Here is a 22,578-nt window from a genome sequence, read left to right on the forward strand (position 1 = left end):
GTCACAGAGGTGACGGCAGTCATGGATTCCGTGGCTTTACTGGACCTCTGTGACTTCTAGGGCTTCAGGAGGAGGAGGAGGGACTGTGCGCCCCTGCTGTGCTGGGACTGGCTGGAACCAGGACCCTGCAGCCCCTAGCCCCATGGCTTCTTCTGGGGGCTGCAGCTGGGACTGTGCACCCTTGCCCAGCAGTTGCACCCGGGTCCGTGTGCCTCCTTGCGGCTTCCCACGGCCGTGTGTTCCCCCCCTCGCTGCAGTTGGGACTTTGTGGGGGCTGCAGTCGGGGCCGCACACCTCTCTTCTGTAGATGGGCCTGCTCTGGAGTGGGGGCTGTGTGCCCCCTGTGGCTGCGCTCCCCACAACGGCTGCTGCACCATGGTGGGGGGCTCGGCCTATCAGTCCCTCCCCCCATGGGACTCCATTCCTCCACCCCCCCCACCTAGCCCTGCTCCCTATCCACCTCCCCCCCCCCCCCCCGGTTATTTTTAGTAAAGTAATGGACAGGTCACGGGCTCCGTGAATTTTTGTTTATTGCCTGTGACCTCTTGGTGACTTTTACTAAAAATAACCGTGATAAAATCTTAGCCCTAATGATAAGCTGTGCCTGAGGCAAGGACTGCAACGTGGGAGTAGAATTGATTTGTCTGATGACAACAGAATCTTCTAGTAATAACCTCTTCAGATTCCACTAAAACAGAAACTCTTATTCCATTGAGCAACATAGTTTAGCTTTCCTTTTTTGTCCCCTAAATGTGTCCTATAACCTTTCTGTGAAATTATGCTTATGAGCTGAGAAGTTAACATATTATAAAACAGTTATTTATAACAGGCTTATGTAGAGTTATGAGGGAAAGGATAACATCCTTCGATCAGAGGAAACAAGTGTACTCTCGATGTATAAGACCCTTAAACATCAAGAGTGCAGTGTGCTGAATGTGCTCTGTGGGATAACCGCTCTAAATTAATGCTTATACTCCCAAAACTAATTGCAAATGATCAGTGATCACTGCTTTTACACATCTGAGGATTTCCTAGTGTCATCAAGCTAGATTATGCAATCAATCCTTGGATAAACAGCTTTGGTATTTCTCACAGTTACTGTCTTTAATAGTTTATTCCAAATTAATGTCATTCCATTTAAAACAGTTTAAACCGATTACTGCTAATCTGGAACCAGTGATCAACTCACTGTCAAAGAAGAAATTAAATGCCCTTTTTTACCTATCAGTTGGAAAGGCTGGATAGAGGGTTTTTTTCCCACAGCAAGAACAGAATATGGGTCATTTAGGGAAATATTTTAAATGGCAACAATTATATTAAAGAAAAGCTGAATGTGTAAACAAAACGTGGTTAGCTACATAATATGGACTTTGGGTAATTCAGCAGTATTAGTTCAGAATGCATCACATAAAATTGCCTTATGGAGTTGGTGGGGAAATGCTGCATGCAGAGAATTCTATACTCTGGTAACAGAGGAATGATGCACTCTGCACTTTTGTCTATAGCAAAGACCAGCACTTTGGCGTCAGGTTGTGGAAAATTCCAACCTGTGACACTGACAAATCTAAGGCCGATGCTGACGAACCCTAGGTTTAAACAACATGCATTGAAAATACTTAGATCATCTTTATTCTTATTTCTGTAGATTAAACTTGGTATTAGTGTGATGTATTTAACTTGAAAAAAATGAAAACAGCACATTTTATTTTAAGTGTATGCTATATTTGGGGACAGATCAATGAACAAAGAAAGCAGCTTCTTGAATTCTATTGAGACTCCACCTTCCCTTCCAAAAATAGTATTGAATCAGCATATCTCTTACTCTCTCATACACACACCAGAATTTTCCAGATCACTTTTTAGGAATTAATGATTATTAAGTAAAAAAAATAATGGGGTTAGTGGATGAGTGCAACAAAATCTGAGTTTACGTATATAAGTCACTGCTAAAGACCCAGTTCTGCCGTGCTGACTCCAGTGAATGTAGTTGACCTGTGTGTGTATGTGTGTTACACCTCCCCAAATTTCTCTGAGAGAAAAACAATTTGTTTGCTTATGTTGTGATGTGCAATGGCCTTTGCTGAGTAACCACTGAATCTTGTTGATTTCATCATTGTTTTTCCTCCCACACACCCTCATTGTGTCATGTCTGAAATTATATTGGAAGCTGTCTGTGGCAGAGATCATTTTTTCTCGTCTGTACTGTGAGGTTCATAGCACGATTTGTTAATAAGAGCAACAGATGGTTAACTGGTTTAAAGCAGTATTAGTTGTATTCCTCTGGCAAAGAAAATAGGAAAAATCCAAAATGAGTCCCATGGCTTCTTTGTCAGCTTTACAATGTCTGGTCTTGTTTAGACATAGCTCCTTTGAGCCTATACAAGGCTAAAGCAGCACTTTGCAAACACCTATACAGTTTTAAAAGCTTGTGAATGAGCTGTAGGTACTTTCTAATCTCAGAGGCATCCAGAATGATAGATACATGTCATATGTGCAGAACTCATGAATCTAGCCCAGTCTAAAGTTGTTTTTGTATCTGTGGCTGTGAAAGATGTTTAGTCATTAGTGCAGATTATATGTAGATAGATTCTTTGTGAATTGTGATGTTTTTGATGTATATTAGGAATATCACAGACAGAAAAATAAGTAGAAAAACACATCATTCACCCATGAGAATCAAAGGTGTTCTTAGGAAGTGAAATAGCTAATAGCTGAAAATGATGTAGCAGTTTGTTAAAATTGCCATAAGCCAGTGTTGATGCATTGTATATTTATTAAATGCTGATGTATTGTAAATGACATTTATCTATTTAAACTTGTTAAAACAAAATGCATGGCTCCTGTAATAACTGTGAGTGAGGACATCTATAGTGTATTATATTGAAACTTCATTGCAGGCAGAACACAGGATAAAAAGGCAGTGTGGGAACCAAATAACTCTTAAAGGTGGACACAGTGTGGGATACCTTTCATTTGTAGAGAGGTTTAATTACACTTCTTCAAATGGAGCCTGAAAGGTCTATATAGTTGAGGTTTTTACCTGCAGAAATGGTGGGTTCACAGGTGGAGAGCAGAACCTCTTTTCAACAGGCAGAATTTTGTCTAAAATTTTAGAAAATAAAATTCCAAATGAAAGTGGTAATACGCTAAAACAAAAAACAAAAATAAAACAACAACAAAAAGCCCGCAAGCAGCTTTGTGTATTTTCTATACTATCACATTCACAGATGGCAACAACATAAACAATTAGTTAGGGAAAGAGAAAGAAAGAAAGAAAGACCTACATTGCTTCTTTCTGTCTTACTGGACATGAAACCAAAATATTGCGTTTGGGTTCTTGGAAGGTCTGGATGCTCAGCTCTTTCTAAACTCCCTGCACTGGACTTTAAAATAAAATTGACTTTTATCCTTAGCTTAATTAGGTTAACATACAAGTGTGAGAAAAAATATTTGTTTTTAAAATAATCCACTTATTTTCTGTCACTGTGCTAAGTAATATCTGACAGTCTTCCCAATGCTTTATGTAACAGAATATCTCTTTCCTATACACAGAGGGTACATTACCAGGATGTTCCTTCAAAACCAATGATCTATAATGTTCCTGTTACATAGGTCAAATATACTTTGTCCTCCACCTTCTCGCTGGCTGTGTCACTTTTCTCTTTTCTTGCAGAATGATTCCTGGGGAAAGCAGTATTCGTATGCACTCTTCAAAGCCATGAGCCACATGCTTTGTATTGGTTATGGAGCCCGGGCCCCTGTCAGCATGTCCGATCTCTGGATTACCATGTTGAGTATGATTGTGGGGGCTACATGTTATGCCATGTTTGTTGGTCATGCCACGGCCCTAATTCAGTCTTTGGATTCCTCACGACGACAATATCAAGAGAAGGTAATTACTTTAAACTGAATCTTCTATTTCAAAAATGATTACCAAGTTGTGTTCAATGTGAAATAAGTCACAAATCCATATGCTGTAGCCTAGTAGAGTTGAATACTGCAGTTAACTTTACTGAACATGCAGAAATATAAGAATGGGCCAAATTCATCCCTGGTGCAACTCCATGGTAGTCAATGCTTATGCAGATCTGTGTGCCCGTGCCCTGGGTGAGAATTTGGATATGAGTGAACAATATTTTCTGATTTTTAATTTATTGTTTAGTGTAATAAGTATTGCATCAGTTCTAGTCCTTGAAGACAATGGGAACTTTTTTCTGACCACTAGTTGAACATGGGAAATTATGTTGTTGCAGTGGCCATCAGTGGCTTTCTTCAGCTTCTAAAATATTCAGAAGCTGATGCTGTTTTTCCCAGACACCAACACCCTACCAGGATGTTCCATGTCTTAGAGACTTCTAGGCTGACAAGATTAATGAGCTTTATCTAGAGATAACTGTGAAAACCCTTCAGAGGGTCAGATCTGCAGTCCTTATTCACATTAAATTAATAATATTTTATTAGTTTACAATAGCATCTACAGTGTGCTGGGTGCTTTCCAAATATTAAGGAAGGTATGTCCCAAGGAGTTCCCAGTCTAAAGATGGAAAGGTAGACAGAATTTAGGGGAAAGGAACCAACAGGTTTTTTTTTGTTTGGTTTGGTTTCAAGTAATACAATTAGATCCACAGTTGGCAGCATGGTAGAAATGGATCTTTAAAAGAGACTTAAATGTGAATGGGGAAGTGGGCCTTTTGGACAAGCGTGAAAAGGTGATAATAGGCATAGATGTTGTTAATGAAGACACAGAGATAAATGAGGGAGAAGTGTCAAATGGATAGATGAGGGTGGGAATGCTGGCAGAGCAGAGGGAATGTGAAACATTGCAAGGGAGAGTAAGGAGGTGCACAGTTTATAGTGTTTTGGAGGTAGTGACAAGAAGCTCAAATTTCATGAGATAACACCTTGGGAGCCAAATTGAAGAAGGGAGTGATATGATCAAACTGACTAGCAAAGAGGAGCATTTTGTATGGGTGCTATAGGGTGGCAAGAGAGAAGGATATTGCAGTAGTCCAAGCTGAATATAATGAGGCCCTGAACAAGCAATTTGGCCGAGATTATGGAAAGTAAAGGATGAATCTTGCTAGGGTGACCAGATGTCCCGATTTTATAGGGACAGTCCTGATATTGGGGTCTTTTTTTTATATAGACTCCTATTTGTGTGGGGCAGAGATAATGATTTCAGGAAACATGCCACTTGGAACAGCTTTCTGTTATAAGTAGTAAAAATACCTGCATTCAGTTGGATTCTACAAAAATATCTATTCAGTATTATTTCATGCAGAGCAGTGGAACAAACATAGGATAAAAGATGCAAAAATCATGTCAACACCAACTTAATCCAGATCTGAAACTAAGCACAACCTCCCTTCTCATCACTCATTTCTAATTTAATCTCACATTCTTCAAAAATGCCCTTAATTTAACCCCATTAGGTGCAATATCTCTCCTCTTTTGGATACCGTAGAGCCAACAAGTCCATGATGCTGCATGTAAGACTGATATATCAATATGAAGATACTAATATATAAATCCAAGAAATCTAATAAAGCCACTATGCATATCAGTTTTCACAAAATATCTTGAACTCAAAGTGCAATAATTACAACAAAATCTCATTCAGCATAAAGCCACGTCTGCCACATTTATATTACATAATCCTAATTTGGCTGCAGATTTGATTTACTTTTTCTGAAGTTACTAGTAATGGGAATATAAGACTACTTTTAACATTCAGAAACTTTAGCAATCTTTAGCTGACAAAATGCAACAGCAAAAACTGGTCTGTGAAACATCCATTTATCCAATTTGCAGGCTAAAGGAACAATCCTTATCAGAGGTATATACAATACTGTAACTGAATATGACTGTGCTTTACTTAATCTTTCATTAGAATCCATTTCAAAATGTATGATAAATTAACAGACTAAGCTGATGAACAATACAGAATCAAAAAATATTTCTAAGCTAAAGAAATAGATGGTGCTACCTAGAACCTGATATCAAGCCCAGTTAAGTCACTGGAAAGTCTCCTTTTGATTTCGGTGGGCTTTGGATCTAGTCCATTGCAACAGCACTCAAGGAACAAATAGATTAGCCTGACAGATGTTCTTTCTGTAAAGAAGAAATATGCATTTACAATGTTGGATTGCCAGATAGAATATATGAGAATTTTCAGTATGATTTTTTTAATGAACACTTGTCAATTTGCAGAATGTTATAATTATGTTTCCTATTGCTAGCCAGGTATAAATTTTAGAATATGTTGGCTTTTTCTATTGTAGGTGTAATTCCATTTTGTTAACTTCATATTAAATTGTCAAAATCTGAAAACTTCTGTAGTTTATGGTAAGGAAACATCCATTTGTTTGTTAAGAGTTATTTAGAAACATGAATTGACCACTTTACAGAGATTAGGAATGTGCAACAGCTTCCATTTGAGAAGACATTAATAAGACTGGGACTTTTCAGCTTGGAAAAGAGACGATTAAGGGGGGATATGATAGAGGGCTATAAAATCATGACTGGTGTGGAGAAAGTAAATAAAGAAGTTTTATTTACTCCTTCTCATAACACAAGAACTAGGGGTCACTGAATGAAATTAATAGGCAGCAGATTTAAAATGAACAAAAGGAAGTATTTCTTCACACAACGCACAGTCAACCTGTGGAACTCTTTGCCAGAGGATGTTGTGAAGGCGAAGACTATAACAGGGTTCAAAAAAAGAACTTGATAAGTTCATGGAGGATAGATCCCTCAATGGCTCTTAGCCAGGGTGGGCAGAGATATAAAGCCATGCTCTGACGTGTCCCTAGCCACTGTTTGCCAGAAGTTAGGAATGGGCGACAGGGGATGGATCACTTGATGATTACCTCTTCTGTTCATTCCCTCTGACGTATCTGGCATTGGCCACTGTCGGAAGACAGGATATTGACTAGAAGGAGCATTGGTCTGACCCAGTATGGACATTCTTATGTTCTTATTTGCAGAAAAAATCAGTGTAATCATCAGAGAGTGTAGGAACATTGCAATCTTTGTTGAAATCAAAAATGATTAAGCCGTAATTAAAAGGCGTTCTACAGGTGCCACCATTAATACCTTACAATATCTTAAGATGATGTAAAATAACAAGGTTACAGCTCTCTTTAAGAACTGAAAAAGATTGCAGATGTTCTCAACTGCAGCAAAGAAAGAAAATGGAGATTTTCTCCATCCATTTCTGTGTTCAAGAAATTACTTACATATAGGGTTGAATGAAAATTCAATTTAATACCTTTTTGCCGTTATGTCTAAACTTGAGCTGTGTAATGCTATCTGATTTTGACTACAAAAATGTTAATTTAGAAGCCAAACATTGCTTACAAAGACTGTGCTTATCATTTTTTAAATGGATTATTAATGTTTTCATAATATTGTTTTAATTAAAACAATACCCTAGGGCCTCAATATTTCACACAACTTAAACTACACTACATATACCATTTTAACATATTAACTAGCATTCAGAAATAATTTGATTTATGACATGCGGAAGTCAAGAAAAATATAGGTGAAAAATGATGGATTCTCTTTTCCAGTGTTGGTAGATTCCTTTTTCTTTAACACTGCTATTCACCTGTACAAAATACATTATTTTGAATTTTGGTGCCCATGCCAATAAAGCTCTGGGAACCTTAAAAAAGAAGTACTAAAAACATATTTATCATGAACAGGGCAACATGCTCAAATATATTTTAAAATGGGATCAAATACTCAGTATCTCAATCAGGATTCTTTTGCATGAATCCTCTTAATGGGAACACATTGATGGACAGCCTCCTGATGAAACTGCTGTCCCAATTAAAAGGAGGACATTCAAAACAAAACAGGCTAAAGTACTAAAATGAAATAAAATAATGGGTTAAATAAAAGTAAATTAGACATTTTATTTACTCTATTTCATCTTTATTACTTCTTGTATACTCCATCGGGCAACTTCTGTATTAAAACACCAGAGTTTTGAATGTTACCCCTACTTAACACCTGGTTAAACACCACTAGTGATCCTTTGACACTGGTGAATATACCATTAAGTGGAATTTTTGCTAAGGCACAGTAATTTTTGTAACTATTGTAACTATTTTGGTTAAGGGGGTGATTTTTACTGATATAGTTATGCCAGTACAGCCACTAGAGTGAACAGTTATCCTGGCATAAAGGTGTTTTTTACTGATATAGCTTATTCCCATTCTTTGTGTATTAATGCTCATTAGCCTGCATGGATTTTATTTCCTGCTTAGCTACGTGGCAGTGAAATATTTGATGCTGAAAACAATTTGTCAAAAATCCACGAGTGATCACCTAATCATTACAGTAAATTCAGATGTAGTCAATGCTATCTGTTGTCTCATACCTTCAATAACTAATTTAATTATGACTTCTGTGCCAAAAAAATTAAACTCAAACTCACTACTTAACCCTTAAAAAAGAATGGTAATTGTAGAATGTTGACTTCTGCTTCACTAGCTTTGCTTTGTTTTTGGTATGTGAAGATTATTTTTCAATTTCATGTTCTTACTTGGATCGTCATATGATTTACTCGTTAGAAGACGAGACTAGAAATCTTGATTTCTGCATTTTTTGCAGCTTAATACCAACTCACTATGTCGTCTTTTGTGAGCATCAGTTGATGGTTTGCATGTAAACTTCCTGCATTTAATTAATCTTTGTAAAATGCTCTAAAATCCTTAATACAAAGGTGCAATATGAGTTTAAAGTATTACTTCAAAAGGTGATAGCTGTAACATTTACACACTGTTCTAGAAGGAAAAAATTAATGGCTGGCATTCAAAGGAAGGACCTTTTCAGATATTCTATTTCAAAAGGCATACTGATATTCTATAAGTCTATATTTCTGATTGATTTGTAAGTTCTTTTATTAGTGAGTATTCTGTAAATATTTTCAGTGCACAATTAGGACCAAATAATCTCCTTGATCCATCGTGGACTCAAAACTCTGACATATCAATTAATGTTTAATGACAACTATGGGACTACAGGCATGGATGTCGTCAACTATATAACTCTTCAACAGTAAAGTCTTGTTTTGAAAAAGGGTACGTGCAGATTTGATCCGTAAATGTGCCATCTATCACAAAAAGTGTGCTATGGCACATTCACGATGAGAAAAAATTTTGAATATTGTGGGAGGTATGTGAATGTACTGGGCCTTAAAGTCACTCAGGCTTGCTCATTTTTTCATTCTATCAGTTCTGCATACATGATTTCCATTCATTATAATTGTAATGTGTACTAGGTTTTTTTGTTTTGTTTTTGTTGATTTGGGGAGGGGGGCAAGGTGTATATAGCATGTATTTTGACCCTGGGTCTTTTCTGAGAAAGACCAGAATTTGAAATGAGAAAAGGCATTAAATATGTCTGTGGTATATTAGGGAAATAATTATTGTTCTCAAAAATGTTTTAAAATCACAGAGGTTATTCACCTTAATTTTAAAGATCAAAGATATAAGATAATGGGCATTTGCTTCTTTTCAAATGTACATCAATTGTACTTACTGTCTAGAACAGAATTCTTATCGTCTTGTAAAAGGGAATATAAATCAATTTGAATATTCTTATTAGAATATTCACTTGTGGTTTTTTTTCCTCTTGTCATAATACTCCATTTTTGTGCTCTAGATTCGCTTTTGTTGTAGCCTGTCTTAGGGGTTTCTGATTATTTTTACCTTGTACCTTTAAACAAATACCAGTTTCTTCAGATAACATATACTGTGCAACCAAGTGCTATCCACCCTGCTGTATCCTACCTAAGTGAAACTGTAACAGACTTCACTGCTTCTATAATGACAGATGGGACAGTCCTTGATCTATTGCTCTGTCATGGGTAATTTACCTTTAAAATGATCTTCTGGCTTCCAATATAGATAAGGTTTCTAGCAGTTTTCCATATAAAAATGTGGAGCAAGCTCATTACAATTGCAGCCATGTTCATAATTATATTAAATTAGCTCTGAAAGCATCAAGTTATACTGGGCTCAGATTTTACAAACAACCTGCTTTCTTTGTTTCTCTCTGTGTGTTATCTCATGCAGTAATGATTTTCCCAAATGAGGAAGGTATATATAACTTCTTGTTTCTAAAAGTATGTCTTAGAATATGGTAGAAATTGCCTTTTAATGGAAGACAAGTATATGATTCAGGCCAGATGGAGATAGCTGCCAGTAATTATCCCAGTTGTACCAGTGGTCCTGATTGTGTCATCTGTGTAGAAGGAAACAAGCCTCAATATTTTTCTAATACTATATTATGGCTGACAAAATATTTCTCACTGTGCAGATTTTAGGATTCTCTCAATTTTCCTCTGACCTCTGGTTTCCTGTGGTTTGAGTAATTAAGGGCACATGCATCTCTGCCTTCAGAACATAATAATTTGTATAACCAAGACATGTAGTATAGATCCATAAAGAGTTAGGAGTATACCAGAAATGAATGGAAGTGTGACCTTCCCTTTGCAATACAGAGCTTTATGCGACCCTTTGTGCACTGGCTCCTAGCTGTGAAAATCTATTCTAATTTATGTATTCATGTAAAAATAGACTGTCTGTGCTAAATTTAAAGTGCAGTACTTTTAGCTGAATTTTTACTTGCTGTTCAATATACATACCTTTTTATAATAAATTTCCTTTCATTTCAGATACAGAAAAAAAGTTTTAAAACTCTTTTTGCGTACATTGTAACTATTCTAAAACCATAATGAAAGCATACCGTTAGATAAGAAATGCATTAAAGCTAAGCATTATCAATATGATTCTAGAAAAATATAACATAACTTCCACATATTTATCTATATAACCTGCTTTTTTTTAGACCCCCTGCCCCTCATACATTATAATGTTACATTACAGGCAGAGCTGGTCAAAAAACAGGGATTTTTTTTTCCAGTTCAGATGTTAACAAAACCAAATAAAAAAAAAATCATTTTTGTATAAATTTTTCATGAAAAAAGCTGACTTTTCATTTTAAAACAATGGCTGAAAACTGTTTGTTTGTTTTCAGTGAAAACTCATTCTTTTTTTGGGGGAAAAAAAGTTTTTCACAAAACACTATATAGTTGAAAACCCAATTTTTCCTGACCAGACTGGTCCAAAGAGAGGGATCCAGATAATGTCACCACCTCCACTGGCCCTGACTAAATCCTGAACACCATCTGGGATGTGAGACTTTGTTGTTCTCTCTACCTTTTATGTGTCCTTTTCTTTCCCTCCCTTATTTTTTCTCTTTCCTCTCCCTCCCCCATTGTCTTCGGTTTAATAAGAGTCTGTCTTAGCCAGCCAAGACTGGAGCGGAGCGGAACGATTCCATAGTTGGGACCCTTCTTCCAGATGATACCATGGTATCCTCTTACACTGAGGATACCTCTCTGGGAGGGGTAATATACTAGGTAATATAGTAATGGGGGATTCAATCATTAGAAACAGAGATAGCTGGGTTTGTGATGACTGGGAGAACTGCATGGTGACTTGCCTGCTCGGTGTGAAGGTTGCAGATCTCTCGAGACATCTAGACAGACTTATGTGTAGTGGTGGCGAGGAGCTGGTTGTCGTGGTACATGTAGATACCAATGACATTAGTTAGGGTTACCATACGTCCGGATTTTCCCGGACATGTCCGGCTTTTGGGGGCTCAAATCCCCGTCCGGGGGGAAATCCCCCAAAAGCCGGGCATGTCCGGGAAAATCGGGAGGGAGGGCTGGGCCGGGGTCGCGGGGCCGGGCGCGCGGTGCCGGGCCGGGGTCGCGGGGCCAGGCGCGCGGTGCCGGGCCGGGGTCGCGGGGCCGGGCGCGCGGTGCCGGGCCGGGAGCCGGGCCGGGCGCGCGGGGTCGGGCCGCCGAGGGGGTGCGCGGGGCCGGGAGCCGGGGGGTCGGGCCGGGAGCCGGGCCGCCGGGGGGGTGCGCGGGGCCGGGAGCCGGGCCGCCGGGGGGGTGCGCTGGGCAGCAGGGCCGGGAGGTCGGGCCGGGAGTCGGGCCGCCGGGGGGGTGCGTTGGGCCGCGGGGCCGGGAGCCGGGGAGTCGGGCCGGGAGGGTGCGTTGGGCCGCGGGGCCGGGAGCCGGGGGGTCGGGCCGGGAGCCGGGCCGCCGGGGGGGGGGGTGCGTTGGGCCGCGGGGCCGGGAGCCGGGGGGTCGGGCCGGGAGCTGGGCCGCCGGGGGGGGTGCGTTGGGCCGCGGGGCCGGGAGCCGGGGGGTCGGGCCGGGAGCCGGGCCGCCGGGGGGGGTGCGCTGGGCCGCCGGGGCCGGGAGCCTGGGGGTGCGCTGGGCCGCGGGGCCGGGAGCCGGGGAGTCGGGCCGGGAGCCGGGCCGCCGGGGGGGGGGGGGTGCGTTGGGCCGCGGGGCCGGGAGCCGGGGGGTCGGGCCGGGAGCTGGGCCGCCGGGGGGGGGTGCGTTGGGCCGCGGGGCCGGGAGCCGGGGGGTCGGGCCGGGAGCCGGGCCGCCGGGGGGGTGCGCTGGGCCGCCGGGGCTGGGATCCGGGGGGTGCGCTGGGCCGCCGGGGCCGGGAGCCGGGGGGTGCGCTGGGCCGTCGGGGCCGGGAGCCGGGGGGTGCGCTGGGCCGCCAGGGGCCCGCTGGCAGTGCTGGGCGGGCCGGGGGTGGTCGGCCGGGGGCCGGGGGGCCAGCCTGGGCCGCACCTCCTCCCCCCACACCGCCCCTTACCTGCCCAGGCTTCCCGCGAATTAAATGTTCGCGGGAAGCAGGGGAGGGGGCGGAGACTTTGGGGAGGGGGCGGAGTTGGGGCGGGGGAGGGGCGGGGCTGGGGGCGGGGCCAGGGCCCCGTGGAGTGTCCTCCTTTTGGAGGCACAAAATATGGTAACCCTACATTAGTAGTCCTAATTGATTGAAGTCGCATGATATCTGTGTTTGCAAACATGTATTTGCACATATAAATATGTTTTTTGCAAGTTAATATGCACAATTGTTGGCATTGTTTCAGGGGACTCTTGGAACATTGTGACTGAATGAACAGCGAATGAATAGTCTGAATATCTCTATTGGCTGCAAGTGCCTTTTTTTAATCTACTAAAGAACTTGCTTTTCTTAGAATTTATTTTAGTATAACATACAATATGAGAGAAGAAAACTAACATAGAAAGTTTAGCATGTTTTGAATTCTTTAGAGTATTGCCTCTTTTTTTAAAATTAAGGATAACACACATGGACTTTTTATTTTATTAATAGACTTGTTTTTACCTATTTTTAAAGAAATCATTCTGCTCATCTCACTGAGATCTTTCATTCAGTTTTGAGGCTTTCCCCAGATACTTCCCTCTCCCCGACACCATTCCAGAGATATATCAACATTTCCCCCGCCTTCCATACTTTGGTTGAAGACAAAAAAAAAATCAAATATTGGATAGAACATTCATTTATTAGTGTCTTTAAAACATGTAGCTTTTGAGTGAACCCAGACACACTGGATAAACCAATACTTCTGTTAAAGTGGTCAGCAGTGAAATAATTGAGAGTGTTGACATTTAATGGTCATAATTAGTTTCAGGGTTAAAACCCCATAGAGATAAAGGGGGCAATTCCCAACTCTTAAAGCTCTCTTTTCAGTCTCTTTGGAGACTCAGGGAAAAAAACAGCTCTGTATTGGTTAATGCACTTAAATATTTCTTTGTCATCAGAAGTATTAGAATTTTTCTTAATTGAAGTTATCATTCAGCCCAAAACACTGGGAATACAAAAAAAATGCAAATCTGTGAGAGATTGCAGATACAATGCAGTGTACGTTTCCAGTGGCCTTTCCCATTACCACTGCTCTAGATCAAACCAAGCTCAGATATGACTATACATGCTGCAATCATATTGCATTTTAGAAATACGCTAACAGTGGGGGTTCCAGTATTAGGAGACAGTTAATGATACAAATGTGGAGCACAAGAGGCTCCATCCCTAGCCTTTGTAGGTAGATCTGAGCAAAAAAAAAAAAGTGCAAAACTCATTTTGTTTTTTTAGGGGGAAGGGCAAAATACAGAAAAATACCATAATTCAGCAACATTGAAATGTTTAGAAAATTCATATTGGTTTTGCCAAATTGTTTTGGTCAGGGAAATAAAGAATTCTGTAAGAGTTAAGACAATACATTTTGATATTTTTTGGTTCAAAATGACTTTGTTTCAAAACTTTTATTTGGACAGTTATTTATTAAAAAATAAAAAACATTAAAAAATTTAGCCCACTAACATCATTAAAAATTGCTTTATTCATTTTTACATCAATTTAAAGACTCGGGGCACTTCCCTCCTGCAGCTTCCCCTCCTTATGCTGCTACTCTATTTAGCACACTAGACATTTTCACAGAAAAATGTAATGTATAATCGCCTAGAGATCAAGGTATGACGTGCAATGTGGAGATCAGTGACTGTGAAACAGGAGGGTCCTGATTAGTTCCTTATGTATTATGTGCCCTAAACATTATAATATATGATAACTCCTTTGGTTTCCTGAAGAGGTGTATGATGTGTCTTTCCATCAGCTCTTTATCACTGATGGAAATGAAATGATTTTTTTTAGCCTAAAAGCGATCATCTGTTGGCAATATCTGTTGTTCACTGATTACCCCCGAAAGAGTTCTCTTGCTTGCAAGAATGCTTTCCTGCTGTCATTTTACTTACAGGCAATAATCAAACATTTCCTCTCAATTGCCACAAAATACACAACCTCTCGTTATTGTTCTTTTCAATTACAGTGATTGAGAAATTAATTAAGTTATAGTGAATTTCCTGAATTCATGTTCTCTGCCAATTCCCATACAAATCAGCTTTTTACCTAAAAAATAAAGACTCATTACTGCTCCCAGTGAAAACAATGGCAAAACTCTCATTGACTTAAATGGGACAAGGAGCAAGGTCTCAAGAAATTATCCCTCTTCCATGCTGCGACAGATGAAGCCACCTCAAATCTCAGCTGCACAGTATGCCGGGAGCATAGACTTTACACAAAGAAAGGAACTCTACAGTGGAATGAAACTGCATTGGTTCTGCTACCAGTCTGGGTCCTATGCACCTATGAGTAGAGAGAGGTAGGATTTGAGCCTAAAGTGAAGTTAGTAAGCGTCTAGTTAATTTGTTCAATTTCTTTTCTTTTTCGTGTGTGTGTGTGTCTCCATTAAATTTTCATGCACCTGTGAAAAAATCCCTAGACTGAACGAAGATTGAAGTAGTAGTGTGAGATCTCCCCACACCAATGTGCCTGCCAAGCAGAGTGGGGACCATTTGGGTAAAAGCAATCAGTTTAGTCTTCATGCCCACTCAATCCCTCTTTTGTCTTCTAGCAAGGGTGCCAGTTAGTGCCAGCTGTAATGCTTGTGATAGGGACACCTGTCTACCAGGAACACAACTGAGATCACTAGGTCACTTGACATAGGCTTCTGAACAAATGGTGACAAATGTCAATCACCACTTCTGCACTCAGTTTGTTTTCTGGAAATGTCTATTACCTCTGTCTGTTAAAAGCAATGATTGACTATAGCATAGTTTCTGTAACAACAGGGACATTCCACAGAAACTAAAATCAGCACCTGGTATCATGCCTTTAGCAAAACTTGCATACTAAATTAGCATCTTGCCCAGCTCCAGTTATCATAGAATCATAGAAGATTAGGGTTGGAAGAGACCTCAGGAGGTCATCTAGTCCAACCCCCTGCTCAAAGCAGGACTAACCGCAACAAAATCATCCCAGCCAAGGCTTTGTCAAGCCAGGCCTTAAAAACCTCTAAGGATGGAGATTATACCACCTCCGTAGGTTATCTCAAGAAGCAATGTGAAAGTAATAAGCTATATATGAATGCAGATTAAAATTAAATTACTTTCTATCTACTGTTAAATACTTATTTTAAAAAGAAAAATTAATGGCTTATAGGATCATATTCAATGAAAAAATATGGCTGAGTCCTGAAAAACTGAGTTGTCGTTAGGGGTAAATCCTGCTCTCCCCTTTAGGGACACAGAAGTTCCTGCCTGTAAAGAGTTGGTGGCATAGAAGGAAACAGGATTTGAGTACCCAGTACTAGGGGTTTGTGCCTTCTGTGTTTTGTGGAGTTCGGCTCTGAAGGGGATTCCCATGTAATACCATATAGTAGGGTTTTGGTGGAGGGGCAGAATCAGTGGATCCACTATTATGCAGATATAGCAGTCATTCCCACCCTGCGTAGGAGGGAACAGATGTTGCAGAGGTTATTCCAACCCTAAATATGAAACAGTGACCATAGAGGGTAACATTTTTGAAAGTGAAGTGAAAGTCAATGGGATTTAGGCTCCTAAGTCACTTAAGCACTTTTCAGAATTTTACCCAAAATCTTCTGTATCCTGGAAAGGTAGATTTCTGCACTTTATCCCTGTAGTGAGTCGGTGTGGCTCCCCTCCTGCCCAGAAGAGGGAGCCCACGTGCCGGCACCAGAGTGGGTGGGACCACCACCGCCTGTCCCCGCCCCCCGGAAGTCAAGGGGCGGGACAGGAAGTATAAAGGCCGGCCGCCAGAGCTCAGTTGGGTCTCAGCCACCACAGGGAGCAGACGTGCGGCCGGGAGCTCCTGGCCAGGAGACCGTCGAAGACCGGGGCTTGGACCCTGGCTGGCCTGAGCTACCCCGGGCCCGCTACGAGGAGGAGCCGCCGGAGCCCGTTCACGCCCGCCACTGGGAGAACCCCTGGGAACCGGACCCCACTAACCCTGAGGGTGAGACTGGACCCGAACCCCTTCGCCCCTGCTGCTATCCAGAGGAGCCGCCTGAGGACCATTGGCCGGACTTCCCGGCAGAGCTACCAGACTTGCCACCGAGCCCGGGCAGAGAGGAGCCCATGGAGATGGACTGGCCCGATCCCGGCGTAACGAACGAGGTAGGCTGGGAGGGGGATCACGGAAGTAGCCCGGGGATAGCCGACCCCGGTCCGGCTGCAACTGAGTGTGAGCCTATGTCAGTGTGTTGCGGTCTGGATACCCCACTGACCAGCAGCGGCAGCAACCGCTGTTAGGGCCCCGGGCTGGAACGCAGTGGAGTGGGTGGGCCTGCGTTCCCCCCTGCCACCCGCCGCACGGGTGGCAGGCTTCCCCCTCACCCAACGCTCGGCTACAGAAGCCTAGGCATATCTTATTTGAACTAATTGCTCGCTCAGCCCCTGCAACAAGGGCCTGAGCCTAACAGTGTTTGCCCCGCCCTGATCCAGGGCCTGGGCTTGGAACTATTTGCTCGCTCAGCCCCTGCAACAAGGGCCTGAGCTAACTGTGTTTGCCCCGCCCTGATCCAGGGCCCGGGATTTGAACTAATTGCTCGCTCAGCCCCTGCAACAAGGGCCTGAGCCTAACAGTGTTTGCCCCGCCCTGATCCAGGGCCTGGGCTTGGAACTATTTGCTCGCTCAGCCCCTGCAACAAGGGCCTGAGCTAACTGTGTTTGCCCCGCCCTGATCCAGGGCCCGGGCTTTGAACTATTCACTCGCTCAGCTCCCTGCAAACAAGGGCCTGAGCTAACTGTGTTTGCCCCGCCCTGATCCAGGGCCTGGGCTCTGAACTGTCTGCTCGCTCAGCCCCTGCAACCAAGGGCCTGAGCCTAACTGTGTTTGCCCCGCCCTGATCCAGGGCCTGGGCTTTGAACTCTTTGCCCGCTCAGCCCCTGCAAACAAGGGCCTGAGCTAACTGTGTTTGCCCCGCCCTGATCCAGGGCCTGGGCTCTGAACTGTCTGCTCGCTCAGCCCCTGCAACCAAGGGCCTGAGCCTAACTGTGTTTGCCCCGCCCTGATCCAGGGCCTGGGCTTTGAACTCTTTGCCCGCTCAGCCCCTGCAAACAAGGGCCTGAGCTAACTGTGTTTGCCCCGCCCTGATCCAGGGCCTGGGCTCTGAACTATTTGCCCGCTCAGCCCAGCAAGCAAGGGTCTGAGCTAACTGTGTTTGCCCCGCCCTGATCCAGGGCCTGGGCTCCTGAGCTTTAACTGTGGTTGCTCCGACTCTGCACCAAAGAGCCGGAGTTTCAGGACTAACTGACTGCTTATTCCCAGAGTAGTGAGTCGGTGTGGCTCCCCTCCTGCCCGGAAGGGTCGAGCCCCGGCTAGGACCTACTACATTTGGCGCCCAACGTGGGGCACGAGCCTCTGCCCCTGTGAGAAGGGGCTAGAGGGGGAGTGGCAGTTGCCCCCCCCCCGTTCTAAGGAATGGATATGGAGCGGCTGTTTCAGCTGCTCACGGAGAGCCAGGAGCGGCAGCAGACGGCCCAGCTGCAGCAGCAACAGCAACAGCAGGCCGCTCAGCTCGCACAGCAACAGCAGCGAGATGCCGCCCAGCTCCAGTTGCAGCAGGAGCAGCACACAGCCCAGCTCGAGCAACAGCAACAGCTGGTGCGGCAGTTGGGAGTCCAGCTGCAGCAGCTGCTGGTCACGCTCCCTCGCCCCGCACCGGGGCTGGCAGGGGAGGCTGCAGAGATGCCGCGGTTAGCTGCCCCCCTTCGCTTGACTAAGATGAGCCCAGACGACGACCCGGAGGCATTCCTGGTCACGTTCGAGCGGGTAGCCCTCGTCGCCGGGTGGCCCAGGGACCAGTGGGCTACCCTCTTAGCCCCCTACCTGACGGGGGCGGCCCAGGTGGCCTATCGTGGATTGGCGGCTGAGGAAGCACGGGACTACGACCTGGTGAAGGCCGCGATATTGGACGCCCTCGACGTCAGTCCCGAGACTTTCCGACAAAGGTTTCGGGGCCAGACTTACCCCACCGGGGCCCGACCGCGGGTAGTGGCCCAAACCTTAAAAGAGGCTTGCCGACGGTGGCTACAGCCCGGCACCCGGACGGCGGAGGAGGTAACCGAGCAGGTGGTGTTGGAACAGTTCGTGCACACCCTACCCTCCCGAGGGCGCGCCTGGGTGCTTCGCCACCGGCCGACGACACTGGCCCAGGCAGTGTCGCTAATGGAGGACTTCCTAGCCGCCGAAGATGCGGTAGGGCCCACCTTCCGCCGCCCCGGGCCCGAACCAGCCCGCGGCGAAAAGAAAGGGGAACCCCTGAGCGGACCACGACCCCCCGCACCGAGGCCCGAACCCCGCCGCGAGACCCGGACCCGGCACGCGGACCCGGCTCCTCGGACCGGACCAGTGGCCCCGGGCCAGGGGCCCCCAAGGGCTCGACGAAGCCCCCCCCGGAGCCCAAGCCGGGAAGGCCCCCGGAGCAGACGACCTGAACTTGGACCCTGCTTCAGTTGTGGGAAGATGGGACACCTCCGGCGAGACTGTCCGGAGATGGATTGCAGCTATGGGCAAGTGTGGGCGGGCCACACTCGAGCCAGGCCAGCCATGAACCCCAAGCTGACCGTCCCGGCGGCCGTCGGAGGGCGGACTACGCGGGCCTTGATCGATTCGGGTTGTGGCCAGACGTTGGTCCGTAAGGACCTGGTACCGCCGGGTGATAACCGCCTCGGATGTATTCATCTACAATGCATCCATGGGGATGTCCGACCATACCCCAGCGCCCGGGTCCCCCTAACCATCGCGGGGATCACCCGACACCTGGTGGTTGGGGTAGCTCCCCATCTTGCATACCCTGTGATCCTCGGTCGGGACTGGCCGGCCTTTGAGGAAGTCCTACGGTCCACGCCGGCCCTGGAGGCTGATCGGTTGGGGTCCTCCTCCGAGACCCCCGAGCAAGGTCCAGCGACCGAGATAGACAACACGGACGCAGCGGGACCGCCGCCGGAGCCGGCCCCTCAGCCCCGCTTCGATACCGATTTCTGTCGGGACCAGCGAGAGGATCCCACCCTTAGCCGCTTCTACGAGCAGCTCGCGGCAGTAGACGGGAAGGTTGTGGACCCCCAGCGGGCCACCCTGTGGCCCCATTTTGAGCTACGCCGGGACCGGCTCTACCGCCTGGACCGTGACCCCCGCACCCAGGAACCACAAACCCAACTGTTAGTGCCCCTGTGTCACCGGCGGGCGGTAATGAAGTTGGCCCACGATGTGCCAGCCGCCGGGCACCTGGGGCGAGAGAAGACCCTCGCTCGAATCCTGGCGCGCTTCTTTTGGCCAGGAATCTCTCAGGAGGTGAAAGAATATTGCGCCTCATGCCCAGAGTGTCAGAGGGTCGCCCCGCCCGGGATCCCCAAGGCACCCCTGGTCCCCATGCCAGTGATGGAGACGCCCTTTGAACGGGTCGCCATGGACCTCGTGGGCCCCCTCCCGAAAAGTGCCGCGGGGTTTCAATACATCCTGGTCTTGGTGGACTATGCCTCTCGGTTCCCCGAAGCCATCCCCCTGCGAAGTATTACCGCCCGGTCTATCGCGGGGGAATTGCTGAAAATCTTCGCCCGAGTAGGACTGCCTAGAGAGATATTGACCGACCAAGGAACGAATTTCACGTCCCAATTGTTGCGACAGGTCTGTGCCCTCTTAGGCATCAAACAACTCCGGACGTCCGTGTACCACCCGCAGACGGACGGGTTGGTGGAGCGGTTTAACCGCACTTTGAAAAGCATGTTGCGGAAATTCCCCGCAGAGGACCTCCGCCACTGGGACCAATTCCTTCCACCCTTGCTGCTAGCCATCCGAGAAGTCCCGCAGACCTCAACAAAATTTTCCCCTTTCGAGCTGCTGTACGGACGCAGACCGCGGGGCCTCTTAGACCTGATGAGAGAGACCTGGGAACAGTCAGCGTCCCCAGCCCAGGGCCTCCTGAAATATGTCATCCAGTTACAGGAGTACCTTGCCCAGGCCGGAGCCCTGGCCCGCGAAAATTTAAAGACGGCGCAGGAACGGCAGAAACGGACCTACGATCAGGGAGCCCAAGTCCGGGAGTTCCAACCAGGAGACCGTGTCCTACTCCTCCTCCCGTCTAGTGAGTCAAAATTGTTAGCCCGGTGGCAGGGACCTTACGAAGTCGTGCGTAAGGTCGGTCCCGTCACCTACGAGGTGCGGCAACCGGACAAGCGGAAGGAAACCCAGCGGTATCACGTCAACCTGCTGAAACGGTGGCAGGACCGGGAGGGCCTCTTAATCAACCCATGCCCGCCCGAGCCGGAATTGGGACCCCAGGTACCCTCGACGGATGACCCCCCGGCACCCCAATTAGGACAATCGCTCACGGAAGAGCAATGTAAACAGACTAACTGCCTGCTGCAAACCTTCAAGCGAACCTTCACGGCCGTACCGGGCCACACGTCCCTGGTCAAACACTCCATCCAGACCGAGCCGGGAAAGGTGGTTCGAGAGACGACCCGGCCCCTGCCCTATCGGATGCGGGGTGCGGTCGAGGAGGAAGTAAGAGCCATGCTGGCTCTGGGCGTCATCGAACCGTCCCAGAGCGAGTGGCGTAGTCCGGTGGTCCTGGTGCCCAAGCCGGACGGTACCCGCCGCTTCTGCATCGACTTTCGGAGGGTAAACGCCATCTCGCGCTTCGATGCCTACCCGATGCCCCGTGTAGACGAGTTACTGGGCCGCCTGGGGGAGGCTCAGTATATCACCACCTTAGATCTTAGCAAAGGCTACTGGCAGATCCCCCTCGAGGAGACCTCAAAAGAGAAGACCGCCTTTGCCACTCCAACGGGGCTGTACCAATTCACACGGATGCCATTCGGTCTCCATGGAGCCCCAGCCACCTTCCAGCGGCTGATGGACCAACTTCTGCAGCCCCATCAGGACTATGCGGCGGCGTACATAGACGACGTGGTCATCTATAGCCGCAGCTGGGAGGATCATCTGCCCCGGGTTGCGGCGGTCCTAAGGTCCCTACGACAGGCGGGCCTGACCGCCAACCCCAAAAAGTGCCGGATTGCCTGGCAAGAGACCAACTATCTCGGCTATACCGTCGGGGGCGGGCAGGTCAAGCCCCTCGTCGGGAAAGTCCAGGCCCTCCTGGACTGTCCCACCCCATCAACCAAACGGCACGTTCGGCAGTTCCTGGGCCTCGTTGGGTATTACAGACGGTTCATCCCCCAGTTCGCGACCATCGCAGCACCCTTAACTGGGCTTCTGACGAAGGACAGCCCCCGGCAGGTACGATGGTCCCCCGAATGTGAAGCGGCCTTCCGGACACTGCAGAAGTGCCTCTGTCAGGAGCCGGTTCTCTATAGCCCAGACTTTAAACGCCCATTCATCCTGCAGACCGACGCCTCCGGCGTAGGATTAGGGGCAGTCCTGTCCCAAGAAGTGGAGGGAAAGGACCACCCCGTAGTATATCTCAGCCGGAAGCTGTTCCCCCGGGAGAGGAATTACGCCGTGGTGGAAAAAGAGGCCCTCGCGGTGAAGTGGGCCTGCGATGCCCTGCGCTTCTACCTCCTCGGGGCCCCGTTCACCCTCGTCACAGACCACGCCCCCCTCCGGTGGCTAATGCGGATGAAAGATAATAATGCCCGCATTATGCGGTGGTACCTCGCCTTACAACCCTACGCATTTACGGTCCAGCATCGAGCAGGTAAGGACCATACGAATGCGGACTTCCTATCCCGCATGGGGGAGATGGCAGGACCTGGCCCCGACAGGCGGGAGCCAGTCTTAAGGGGGGGGGTGTGTAGTGAGTCGGTGTGGCTCCCCTCCTGCCCAGAAGAGGGAGCCCACGTGCCGGCAC

General features: G+C 46.7%; 1 protein-coding gene across 1 annotated transcript in view; it reads left to right on the forward strand.

Annotated features, from left to right (window-relative positions):
• Window positions 1–22,578, forward strand: part of HCN1 (hyperpolarization activated cyclic nucleotide gated potassium channel 1) — a 314,353-nt gene that overhangs the window by 199,261 nt on the left and 92,514 nt on the right. Inside the window, exon 4 of the mRNA XM_054033158.1 lies at window positions 3,674–3,892. Within this exon, the coding sequence (XP_053889133.1) occupies window positions 3,674–3,892 (219 nt within the window). The remainder of the gene's footprint in view (window positions 1–3,673; window positions 3,893–22,578) is intronic.

The sequence above is a fragment of the Malaclemys terrapin genome, chromosome 6 (genome assembly GCF_027887155.1).
Source record: "Malaclemys terrapin pileata isolate rMalTer1 chromosome 6, rMalTer1.hap1, whole genome shotgun sequence".
Classification (NCBI taxonomy): Eukaryota; Metazoa; Chordata; order Testudines; family Emydidae; genus Malaclemys; species Malaclemys terrapin.